The sequence below is a fragment of the Rhinatrema bivittatum genome, chromosome 7 (genome assembly GCF_901001135.1).
Source record: "Rhinatrema bivittatum chromosome 7, aRhiBiv1.1, whole genome shotgun sequence".
NCBI classification, from domain to species: Eukaryota; Metazoa; Chordata; class Amphibia; order Gymnophiona; family Rhinatrematidae; genus Rhinatrema; species Rhinatrema bivittatum.
The window spans coordinates 164,239,631-164,252,884 of record NC_042621.1 but is presented as its reverse complement, the minus strand read 5'-3'; the positions used below and the strand labels follow the sequence as shown (position 1 = coordinate 164,252,884).

The window sequence follows — 13,254 nt, the reverse complement described above, 5'->3', positions numbered from 1 at the left end:
GTTGTTCCATTCATTTTTTCCATGCTTTGAATCTTTAGCAACCTCTTGTAGATATTTATTTTAATCATTAAAATAAATCATCAGAGTACTGGAAAATTCCCTTTAGATCAGAATAAAATATCTTCCTGTTTTTGCTAAAGGGAGACCATTGTGTGTCAATCAGGTTTACTACAAGAGGCTAAGAATAAAGTGTCAAATTGTGCCTGCTGTCACTTTCCTGCACAAAAAAAGCTATTTTCATATCCTCTTCCATCATTCAGAAATGTAAATACTTAAAGGCTAGTATTCAGTAAGCCAAGCATAGAAATTTGTGATGATTCACCCGCATAGTAACACTGCTTGGCTTGCATTTACAGAATGCTTCATGCAAACAAGAACGGAAACCCCGTCATATTCCTTCATGGATGTTTTCCATATAATGTGTATTAATGAGATGCTGCCGCTATGCTCCCCATGAGTCCCAGAAAAGTCTCAGTTAGCTGACAAGTGCTTTGATATATGGTGCACATTCAGTAAATCCCTAGTGGCTCAGTGTAGAAAGGAGAGACATCTCACGCACTCCTAAACATCAAGTCGCCATTGGAGATGTTTCTGGCACAGGAAACATTTAAACTACAAAATGTACATAACACTGTTCTAAAAATACTCTTCAAGGGGGAGGCAAAACACAGTTCAAACTGTGCAAGAACAGCCAACCTGAAAAAATTGAAAATACTTTGAACTCAAAGGGCCATCACACGTAGAACTCGTGATCCAACATACTTGTGAACAAATTTACGGGCCGATGCAGTAAAAAATGCGGGAGAACGGGCGAGCGCTCGCTTTCCCAATGCACGAACAGGACACTCTCCTGTGCGCGCGATACAGTAAAAAACATTATTTAAATTAGGACCGGCGCTAAAAAGAGGCACTAGGGACACTAGCGCGTCCCTAGCGCCTCTTTTCGGACAGGAGTGGCAGCTGTCAGTGGGTTTGACAGCCGACACTCAATTTTGCCGGCGTCGGTTCTCGAGCCCGCTGACAGCCATGGGTTCAGAAACCAGACGCCGGCAAAATTGGGCGTCCGGTTTTCGAGCCGCGGGCCTATTTCAAATTTGTTTTTTTTTTTTACTTTTTTAAACTTTCGGGACCTCCGGCTTAATATCACCATGATATTAAGTTGGAGGGTGCACAGAAAAGCAGTTTCTGTGCACTTTCCCGGTGCCCGGAGAATAAGGGGTAAAGCTAGCGCATCCAAAACACGCGTCCAAATGCCGGCTAACAGTACGCTCCATCGGAGCGCACTGTACTGTATCGGCCCATTAGTTGGTATAATCATCAGTCTAATAAGAGTCCTAAATTCAAAGTCTCTCGTACTGTCTTTATTTCAATGTCTCTCTCTATTTTTTTATTTTTCAATGTACATAAAATCACAAGGATCAAATAGATATTGTAAGGAATTCACTACTTATCTTTGCAATTGGAGAATAAAGTCCGACCCCGCCATGGGTCTGTGTTTTGAGGATTCTGCCTCAGAGGGAGAATCTTCAGTATTTGTCAGGGCTTAATATGTAGCAAGAAAGGAAGAGGAACTGTGGAGGGGGTGAGATAGGCGGGGGCCAGGTATGAGCTGTGCAAAGGGGCGAGACCAGGGCCAGATGTGAACACAAAGACACAGGTACACATACCCAAATCAAAGCCATGTGGCTACCCTTGTCTCAGGGTAAGCAGCTCTGCTTCCTCCATTGGCCTGGGGGGGTGGCCATTGTAATCCATGCAACTACTGGGTCTGTTCTGTTTCCTCAGGTGGGTTAGAACTGTTATACACTGCCTGCTCTGCTCTGCTTTCGTGGGTCCCAGAAAAAAGGTGGCAGAATGCTGTTCTGCCAGAAATAAAGCTTTTGGTAATGGACACAAAAGGAGTTGAATTAGCACAAGTTTGAAAGTTGTGAGCAGTAAAGCCATTTGTCAAGAACAAGGCTGAAGCCTTAACAATTGGCTTTTAAACTTGTGCTAATTCACAACTTTTTTGTGTCTGTTCTTTGCTCTGTAGTATCTTTTCAGTATCACCCTTTCCCCTCCTGTTCCCTGCAATAAAGGAGGAGAAGTGGCTGTTCTCTGTGTGAGCAGAGTTGCTTACCTATAACAGGTGTTCTCCTAGGACAGCAGGATGTTAGTCCTCACACATGAGTGAACTAATCAGATGGAGCCCGGTATGGAACTTTGATCTCAAAGAATCTAGAACTTTCCGCATGCCCTACTGAGCATGTGCAGCTGTAGTCATCACCTTGCTCCCTAGGCAGAGTCTCTCAGTCCATAATACAGCTAATACAAGAAGAAATCAACTCCCAGGGGAGGCGAGAGGGTTTTGAGAGGACTAACATCCTGCTGTCCTAGGAGAACATTTGTTACAGGTAAGCAACTCTGCTTTCTCCTAGGACAAGCAAAGATGGTAGTCCTCATACATGGGTGAATCCCTAGCTCTAGGCTATCTGAGCAGGACAAAGCGGGAAACTGCACAGTGCTGGAGCACTACCTCCTTCCTTTGCCTGAAAGGCAACCAATCCACCAGGGGTGCAGGCTGGAGAAGAGTTGGGTTCCTCAAAGAAAGCCATAGAAAAGACTTAGACACAAACCCTCATGCGTAGCAGGGATGCCTGAGGCAGAGGCGTGATGTGAGTGCAAGCAGAAGCAAACTCCACATCATGGAAGACAGTACAAGCAGGGTTCCTGATAAGCAAACCCCAACAAGAACAGTGGATCTAGATCCTCCTGGATACAGGAAGGCCCCAAGAGCTATAAACAAGAGAGACTCTTGGACGAAAACCGCACAGTTTCCTTCGGTGTGAAAAAACAACCGAAAAACAAACCAGGGCCTGAGAGCCCTCCAGAAAGAAACGGTCATCCACTGACATCCAAAGGATCAGATGTATCTGGAAAAGAGAGTGCCCAAGTTTGGCTGGCAGGCATAATAGGCTGAAGAAACCCAAGCAACGCTTGGAAGAACAAGCGGCAAACCACAACAGGGCCTGGGACAGACACTGTGTGCCAAAGCATCAGACCTAGCTGACCATGCAGGACAGCAGTAAGGATTTCAGGGGATGAAGGGCAATCCCTGAAATAGACCCCTAGCCCAGAACTCCCAAGCAGGGAGATGAGAAAGGCCTGGAGCTCACTCAAGAGCACCTGCTTGTTCTAGGAGAACTTCAGGCTCAGCTCCTCTTCATGCAGGTTGCCTGGAGGAGAAAGGCTGGAGCAGAGTATCCCTGCCGTTCTGTCTCTTAAGCCTGCAAAGAAGTGCTGGAACCGTGTTCCACCTCATTCCCCCCCATATTAAGCCCTGTTATTTGTCCAATTTGCATTCCTCACTCAGCCATCTCTCAAATAACAAAATGTGCTTTTCTGCCAGATGGAAGGGAACATGTCAAGTAATAATTTGTGATGGACATCAAAACAGAAAACTCACACAACAGTTCTTTCATGTTGCCAATCTCATTAGGTGACCGAATGCCATTCCACTTCATTTTTTAAAACTTTACAGGTACATTTTCATCATTTATCATCCCTACTGCCCATATGTGTGGAGCCTTTACATGCGTACTCACAAGTGACCTGGGGGGGGTGGGGGGAGAGAGAGAGAGAGAGAGAGACTCTGTTAGAGAGACAATCTGACACTCCATATATCTCCCCACTGTAAGAGTGGGACTTTCAACTCAGGGTGGTTTTGGGGAGGCGGGCGATAGTACAAGGGTCTGCAGATCCTTGCGCCCTAGCCAGACCAATGTAACACCGCTTCCCCCAAAACCCTCCCTGAGTTGAAAGTGCCCCTCTTACAGTGGGAGATATATGGAGTGTCAGATTATCTGTCTGTCTGTCTGTCTTTCTCTCTCTTCCCCTCCCTTGCAAAGTTTGGGAATTGCACGTAAGGCTTGGCCCCTCCCCAGAATGTCCATGCTCCGCCCCTTTTCTGCTTTCTTATTCTTGATGCGCGCACAGATACGTACGCACATACTTCCTGGCTTTTAGAATTTGCATTGCTCGCACACGGCCCACATACATGTGTATGGGCCCATTTTTGCACGAGCAACACTTTTAAAATCTACCTATTTACAGCATGTAATGTAAAGACCCAGTATTGTTTGCGGAAATTCACATGTGCTTGAGAGTCACCACCACATAACTGCACAAGGTAAAGCTGCAGTAAGTACAGGTAATCGCTGTTATTTTTTCCAAATAATTGGTGAAGAATATGTTTTTCTTTAATTTAAGTTAAATTTTAAGAAAAAAAGAATAGTAAAGTAAATTTGGAACAAACTATTGAAGCTATGACAGTTGCCACCTGAGAGAAGATCCAAGCTGTATGCTGATAAACTTTAACGGTCTGTAACCAATTAAAAGGCTCAGGTTTATTGTTGTAATTACTGTGTAACTATGGGGAATAACAGATTCTGATAACTGCACCTTCTGTCTGCTCATCCTGAGGCCTTTCCCCTATCTTGTTATAGAGATGTTAGTAAACTCATTCTTCAGGTATAAATAATGTTCTTTGTTTTTTTTTATAATTTTCTCCTTTAGGTTATTATCGCACTGAGAGAGACAAAGGCACCCAATATGAGCTCTTCTACAAAAAAGCAGACCGCATGGACTTCAGACACGTTACACTTTTCAGGCCTTTTGGGCCGCTCATGAAAGTGAAGAGCGAAACTCTTGATATCTCCAAATCCATTGTCAATATCATTGTCCCACTCTCGGGGAGGACCGAGGCGTTTTCCCAATTTATGCAGAATTTCAGGTAGGTAAGCAGGGAAGGAAATAAGCTGTCTTCTTAAAGGGCCCAGCTTTACAGGAAAACATAAGACTCGTAGAATATAAATTAGCCAAGCGATGACATCATGCACCCTGAGGGTATGATGTATTACTATTTCCTCTTTTTGGTTGGGAATGGTCAAGCTCATGCATACTCTTGAGTTCCCATCCCAGCTGGAACTGCTGCTGTGTTTAGGTGGGAAAGTGAAGTTTCAGAGCTCGGTTATAGCGCAAACATTCACAGCAATCCTCTGGCTTCAGGGTATGGACCGTGGCACCTTCTGGAGCCTGATGCGAGGACACCCTTAGCACCTCCAGAAGGTGTTGCTGTTAAATTAACACCTGTGTTTCTCTTTTTTTGGAGGGTCAGCAAGTATTGCCTCAGCAGCACCCAAAAGAAAAGAGGGCTTGGGATAAAAGACTGGGCTTTATGAACCTCTGTCTGCAGCATTATTGGCACATCAGCTCTTCAAAATTTCAGTAGTTACTTGAGATATTCCCGTTCTCACTTCCTCCACCCAGAGGTGTATCTCAGCTAAAGCCATTTCTTCATAGCAATGCATACTCCTTCCTTTTTTCTTGGCACACTAACTCTCTCCCGGCTTCATCAATCCTGGAGAGTATGGAAAATTCAGTCCATAAAAATGTAAAAGAAAATTCAGTCCATAAAAAAGTAAAACATTCTAATCCTCCTCAGCATTTACAAAGTGTTTGTTTCCTAAATGAGCTGCCTGTTTTGTTGTCACCTATTCAGCCTCCCCCTCCCAACTTGCTGCATAGCGTACAAGTTCACTGTGCTGCGCAGAACTCGCCCTGCTAATTACTTGCATCCTTGAAAGCTTCAAAAGTCAGATCTGTTTCCAAATCCCTTCATGCCCACAAAGTTTGGTTCACTTACCTCTAGCCATCTCAGAGTTCTAAGGTGGGGAGGTACACAAACCGCAGCACACGCAGACATCCAGTATGACCTGCTAAACCTGTGTTAGGCTAGAACTGAGCCTTAAAACCAGTGCGGCCTGTAGTTTCTCTCCGTAAAGGGCAACTTTAAAAGCCATTTCTGTAGGCGAAAAGCACTGCTTTACCCACAAAAATGGACTTTTATAAAATTGCCCAGCTAATATGCAAGTAAACATACATGCATATGACCTGTGCTATACATGTAAGTTTACCCAAACTCTGCAGGGGCCTTCCTAGAGAGTTGGACTTGCATGCATTCTCTTGGATTTTCAACAGTACGTGCGTAAATTTTTATAAAAATTCCCTGCACACGAATAAGCAGGTGTCATTGCACATAGAAAGATTTGGTGGGATAATTTTCAAAGCTAATTTACACGTTTTTGCTGACTTTCATAAATAGGCTGTTACAGAATTATCCCCTAAATGGCTGGCAAGACTTCCCAAGGATTAACTTTGCAGCCTATATTTCAGATTTGCAGTACCATAAACTGAGCCCGGGTTTTTTGTGAATTATGTTGAAAAAGAATTCCATCTAAAATAGCCGTGCCTCCTGTTTTTCTCTAGGTTTTTCTCCTGTTGTTCTTTTGATAATCATTGTTAATGAGTAGGAAGAGGTATATTAAAGCCAGTAAAATGAATATATTTTCTGTTTACAAAAGTTAATGCTCGCGAATGGAAAAACGTATGCAATTTAATTTCAAAATAGCCTCCTTAAGAGAGTTGTCTGGTTACAGAAGCTGTGGTATTGGCTGTGTTCTTTTTCTTATAGGGATGTATGTATTCATGAGGATAAGAAGATCCACCTCACAGTTGTATATTTTGGAGAAGAGGGTCTTTCAGAAGTCAGGAACATATTAAAAGACATAGCCAGGTATATTTATTTATTTAGTACATTTATATACCGTTTCACCAATACATGAATGACCGAAACTGTTTACAATAATTTTTCTAAAATAAAAAAGTAAATGAAATTAAAATGACATAAATTAAATAAAATAAAATTAAAATAAAATATAAAAAAATAAAAAGTACAATTAACATCATGATCAATATCAACAAAATATAATATGATAGAATAACTTTAACCATTATCTTACAAATAAGAGATAGAAATAACAAATAATAATTGAAACCTAATTAACTGTGGCAACACATGATTAACTTTCATACCTAGATTAATCGAAGCTAAGTAAAATCTAGGTTCCCAAATACTTCTTTGAAGAAATTAGTTTTTAGAGCTTTTTTAAATTCTTTCCTATTGTAAATTTGTCTTAAGGGATCAGGTAGCGCATTCCACATTATAGGTCCGGCAACGGAAAAGGCCCTTTGTCTTGTCATGTTTAAAGCAGCCTTTTTTACTGTAGGGACTTCCAGTATATTAGTTAAATCCCAGCTGAGGAAGCTACAATCCAGTTCACATTTTCATTCTTGTAAACACTGGCTAAGGGCCTTTAATGTTTAGGCCAGTCTAAAGAGAAAATATTATCAAGGGCTCAATTCCCTAAACTTTATTTCTCATAGATGCAGAATGGGAGAAAAAGCCGTAGTGAAATAGGCCCAAAGTGACACAAATGTGCACGCGGGAGGTTCATGCAGATGTTTTAGGTTTGCTCTCACAGCATTATCAAGAAAGTATGTATGAGAGAGGTCTGAATTCTTTCTAACTTGTGGCAGCCTTTAACACGGTAGATGTAGTAGTAGCTAAAGATGGGACCTACGGTATGTGGTTTCAAAAGCTATCAAAGTCAGAAACGAGTCAATTTTTCCCCAAAACTGTTGTGGCTGCTGGAAACTGCACTAAGCCATGTGTGACGGTAGAAAGGCATGTTGGGTATTGATCTGCGGTTGAACACATATGTGCCCTGATTTAATTTTTTTTTCCTAGATTCCAATTTTCGATTTTACCGTTTAGGAGAGGCCAGAGGAAAAGATACATGTCTTTGCTCTTTCAGAAGAACCAAAAGTTATTGATTCATTTTACAGAGTAACTTCTGTTAAACAGAATCCATGAAACCTTGCATTTCATATGATCTTGTCAGATGAAATATCTTTATGTGTTGAAAAGAAATTCTTAGAAATTCCCAAGAAATTTGGTTAATAAAAGCTGATTTCTTAGTCCGTATAATATAGCTAACACTTTTTTGACTCTTAATAGACCAAGAATGACTCATATTGAGGCAGATTTTCAAAAGCCTACACGTGTACATCGGGTTACGCACACCAGGCCTATTTTAGAAAGGCCCGGCGAAGCGCAAATGTTCCGGGGCTTCGAAAAAGGGGAGGGGGTAGGACCAGAGGCCATTTGCCACTGTGTCGGAGGATCACATGCTGGCAGCCTGCAGGCATGGGCAACTTGCGCCTGCCCAGCCTGGTGCAACAAGTAAAATAAAGGTTGGGGGAGGTTTAGGATAGGGCTAGGGGGCGGGAGAGTTAGGGGAAGGGGAAGGGAAGTTAGGTTAGGGGGTTAGGAAGTTCCCTCTGAGGCAGCTCCGAAATTGGAGTGGCCTGGGAGGGAAGGGAGGAAGGCCGCGGGCGTCAGCGAGCGCAAATTGCACAATTGTGCACCCCCTTGTGTGCGTTGACCCCTGATTTTATAACATGCCCGCACCTGTGCAGGCAAGTTATAAAATCGGACGTCCGTGTGCACGCACGCGCAACCTTTTAAAATCTACCCCATTAGGTTTGGAGATGTGACTGTTTTCCTGGCACAAACTCTAAGAGATGGAAGATATATGGTGATGCTTGTGCGAAGCAGGTGTTACAATGGCCCTTAAACACAAATAAAGTATCTAACATAAAAACTTGTGGGTGATATTCAGCGCTATTTAGCCAGATGAGTTAGGACTTATCCAGCTGAATATCGAACCGTGCTGAATGGCCACCAGTTAGCCGGCTTAAGTGGTGAGCAGAGTGAGGGCATTCCAGAGAGCAGCCAGTTTAGCTGGATAAGTTATCCGGCTGATTTAGATTTTCAGAGTCAGTCTGACTAAATCTGGTAGGCCCATAGGGCTGTTCTAAAGTTAGCCAGATAAATTTATCTGGCTAACTTTAAGATAGCTGGATATATTCAGCAATGTGGCTGTGCCACTGTATTTATGGACTAAATAAGCCGGATAACTTTATACAGCTCCCTAGCTGAGCTGCACAGCAGCTGAATGCGGACCCTCATTGTGCTTCAGAACTTCTGGAACAACATCGCCAAATTGTAGATTGCTGCATGTTTTTTTTCTGTCCCTTTGTGTGTATGTAATATGTGCATGTATTTTGTAGTGAAACAGACTTTCATAATTACACATTGATCTCCCTGAATGAAGAGTTCAGTCGTGGATGGGGACTTGAAGTGGGTGCCCGGGCCTGGGAGAAAGGCGAGGTCTTGCTGTTTTTCTGTGACGTCGATATTTATTTCACGGCCAAGTTCCTCCACAGCTGCCGTTTAAACACCGAGCCTGGTAAGTTAGTGATGACTGCTGCTATGTCAGGTGACAAGGGGAAGGGCATAGCCTAGTGGTGACAGGAATGGGTTGAGAGGCAGGAGACCTGTGTTCAAGTCCATTTTCTGCCACAGATGCTTGCTCTGCTCTTGGGCCAGTCACTCTTATTTTTTGCCCATTGCCTGGCTTATATCAGTTTGTATTGTAAACATTTCATGGCAGGCATTCATTTGACTTGTGTAGAATGTGTTGAATAAACTGATTCACAGGGCCTTGTCATATGACCTGTTTTAGAGCAGTGTTTCTCAGGCCAGTCTTAGAGTATCCCCTAGCCCTAGTGGTCCTCAGCCTTTCAGGACTGCTGTACTCTTTTCAAGAGTTTGAGATGTCTCATATACCCCCATGACGACAAAAGTTAAATTCATAAAAAATGCTATATTCACATTACATTGGTCCTCCTTTTCAATTGGTATTTAAGTGCCAAATAGCAAGCGTATACACACTACAAATAGACACCACACCCACAGACACTCCTCCACACACTGAAGCTGCTGTATTCAAACCGAGTTTAGCAGAAAACGGCATCGGCAATGGTGGAGTCGGCAGTGCTGAAGTGACTGGAGGGGGCCCCCTTTCTCTTTGCCGTCCCTCGATGTGGCCGAAGGCGTGCACGCTGTTCAACGCGTGCACTTTGTCTGCCTTTAGAAAAGGTGTTCCCGGATGGGGGAGGAGAGTAGCATTGCATAGATTGCGTTGTCAGCTCTATGTGACGTTCTGTTCCATGGGGAGAGTAATCGCAGAAAAAGGAGGTGCAAAAGTCCAGCATTCTTTCTCTTTGACACGAGGCACAAAGTCCCTGCGATTGGGAGATGCTCCAGGTGATCCTGGAGGTGGGGAGGGAGTGCAGGTTGGTGCTGGCAATGGAGCATCGATGATAATAAGGTTGGTTCTTCCTGCGCTGTGGCAGGTGGTTGTGTCTCTTGCAGTTTGGGCTCTTCTCTCATGCAGCAGGAGATTAGTTGGTGTACTCCCTAACAGGTTTCCAGATATTCCCAAGGGTACACGTATCCCTGGTTGACAGCCACTGCCATAGTCTGAATATACTTGAGCTACATTTAAATGCAAAAAAAAAAAAAAAAGCCGGTACATACATATTTTGTCTCCTGCATATTCGTTGTGTCATGGAAACCAGGCTGGCTACGGAATCAGCACTCCAAGACCAATCTGTGAAACACTGCTTTAGAGCACTATATAAATAGTGAAATAAATCAAGATTATGTAGTGCCAGGGAACCCAGGGCCATAATCCTGAGAAAAATGCTGTGAGGCTGTAACGCATAGGGGTAGAAGTGAATCGTTTTTTTACTCTTTCGGATAATAGAAAGACTAGGGGGCAATCCATGAAGTTAGCATGTGGCACATTTAAAACTAATCTGAGAAAGTTCTTTTTCACTCAACGCACAATTAAACTCTGGAATTTGTTGCCAGAAGATGTGGTTAGTGCAGTTAGTATAGCTGTGTTTAAAAAAGGATTGGATAAGTTCTTGGACGAGAAGTCCATTACCTGCTATTAATTAAGTTGACTTAGATAATAACCACCGCTATTACTAGCAACAGTAACATGGAATAGACTTAGTTTTTGAGTACTTGCCAGGTTCTTATGGCCTGGATTGGCCACTGTTGGAAACAGGATGCTGGGCTTGATGGACCCTTGGTCTGACCCAGTATGGCATGTTCTTATGTTTGCACATGTATCAATGAGGCCATCTCAGAATTCAGAAGTCGTTGCCCATCCTCTAGCAGGGGAAGCATATGAAAACAACTCTGAAGTTCCCTGGGCACTTGGAATGGGATCTGTCCCTGCATAAAAGTTCACAATTCTCTAGCAAGAAAGTAAAAATGAGAACCAGCTCAAACCCAGCCATGAGTTTATTGCAGATGTTGCACTGTAATTTGGAATTTCAGGTACTTCAGCGATGTTTGCCAACACTGAGTCCACCTTAGGTTGTGAGAAGTATTGTAATGACATGCCAGTGGCCCAACAGACACAACTGCACAAACATTTGGAAACCTTTGAAGGTGCTAGGCTTGTGGGCTAATAATTCTAAAGTTGAGCATCAGTCTTCATTGTACAAAATCTGGCACACAATATTTCATGGTGCCTGTGGAGCTCAGGCAGATGTCAGTCACAACTGTGTCAGCACTAACTTGACACAGTGTGCTAACCTCGTCTATTGGCACTGTCCTCTCCGTACTTCAAGAAAGAGGAAATGGAAGTCTGATGCATCAAATCAAGGCAGTATGCATCATCCTGAGCAGTGGGGGACCTTTTGTGTGTCATTCATCTGACTTTAGGAAATTCAAATTTATAATTACATAATAGAAGTACTATTGTGCAGTATCAAGTTGTACAATACTAATCTATAGGCTTTGGATTACCTATTTATTTAAAATATGCATGTCATTAAAATAATAAGACCTAAGTTCATATGGGAGTTGTACTCTCCAATTTTATGTGCCATTAGTTTAATGAAAGCAATGAACCATGCCAGACTAGGAATTCAATAGAGAAAAAGTACAGGTGCTGTAGAATGTGTCAACATGATTAGCCCCAGAGCGGATGCACACCTCCTGTTTTCTAGGAGATCAGAAATGGGGATATAAAATACAATCACTGTATTTACCAGTTCAGCATAAGCTCTGAAACAATGTATACTGTATATGCTGACCAAGTACACTCTCTGGTAGATATAAAGCTAAACTCACACATGGTGTGAAATAGTCTCCTTGACATGCATGGCCAGCCCTGTTTATAGCAGTAAAGTACATGTGTCCAAAATAACTAATAAAATCAATTATCCCCTGCAGGCTAACTCTGTCAAGCATTACTAGTCAGGAAATACACAGGGCTATAAATAAACAGACATTGACATGACTTGCCTTTTGTTCACAGGAAAACCAAAACCCCCAAAAAATGCATATTTATCACGTACGACAGTTTGTATTGAGAATAATCTCTGATGAGTGTCTTCTCTTCTAGTCATTTAAAGAGATAACAAATTGACCAAATTGAAAAGCCCCTACTTGATTGTGCACAGTGCTAAAATATAGCACTTCCTAAACTGAAAAAAAGCAGACTTTTGAAATAAAAGAATATTTTCTGCATAATTCCTGGTTTTTGTTGAGTGCACAATTGCCTTCTGACTCATGGTTCTATAAATAGCTGATTAGGTTGATGGAAGGCCATTGAATTGAGCCCTCCAGTTTTGCTTTCTTCTAATTACTTAGCAGCTATCACTACCTGATAATCTTGAAGAAGGCAACTCTCTCTCACTAAACAAACAAACAAATACCCTGTGAATCTGTAGCCAATTAGTACCTGCATTAAAACAAGCATTTGTCCCAGACCTCAAATTTAAGGATCTGTATACTAAGCCCAAGCTATATGTAGCATGCATGGTAAATGTGTTTACGATAAATCCAGCATTTTTTTTCCTAAGGCCCTACCACAGGACACAGCCAGATCTCTTACCATATATGTGTGTTGAAAGGTAACTAACCTGCATATGCAAAATATTTAATAGCATGGGAATGACCTAATTAGTCATAACCATGTTAGTTGTGTAGTCCACATAGCTGCAGTTTTATATTTGTCATGACATTTTTAGTATATGAACGTCAAGTACAGCGCCGGGACTGTAGTTAACAAAGGGAGCATGGTGTGTCAGGGAGGAATGTGGGGGGTTGTGCCTTGGACCTTTTGTACGAGTTAGCTAGGGAGAAAACATACAAACTTACAGAGTCATTTATCAAATTGCTATAAGGCGTTTTTGCATGCGTTAAACCCTTTTAACGCATGTGAAAATGCCTTAACGCATGCGAAAACGCCTTTAACACCTGCGAAAGCACCATAACGCATGGTGCGATGCAAATTAGAAAAAAGGGTGGAGTTTGAGGCGTGATTTGTGACCGAGTGCGCTGGGTTCACAATTTTGCGAAGCCGTATCGCACAGCTTTAACGCATATTTTAACTACACCTTTTTCATTTGCGTAAAGCCGTGGCTGTCAGGGCCCTTCTACAG

The 13,254-nt window shown here is 42.5% G+C and overlaps 1 protein-coding gene across 6 annotated transcripts in view; it reads left to right on the top strand.

Moving 5' to 3' along the window:
* Positions 1-13,254, top strand: part of CSGALNACT2 (chondroitin sulfate N-acetylgalactosaminyltransferase 2) — a 93,504-nt gene that overhangs the window by 54,071 nt on the left and 26,179 nt on the right. For 5 of the 6 annotated variants that reach the window (XM_029609473.1, XM_029609471.1, XM_029609472.1 and 2 more), the window contains 3 exons: positions 4,555-4,771; positions 6,512-6,613; positions 9,013-9,191. In XM_029609473.1, coding sequence (XP_029465333.1) covers positions 4,555-4,771; positions 6,512-6,613; positions 9,013-9,191 — 498 coding nt within the window. The remainder of the gene's footprint in view (positions 1-4,554; positions 4,772-6,511; positions 6,614-9,012; positions 9,192-13,254) is intronic. The other variant, XR_003857819.1, reaches the window with a different exon arrangement.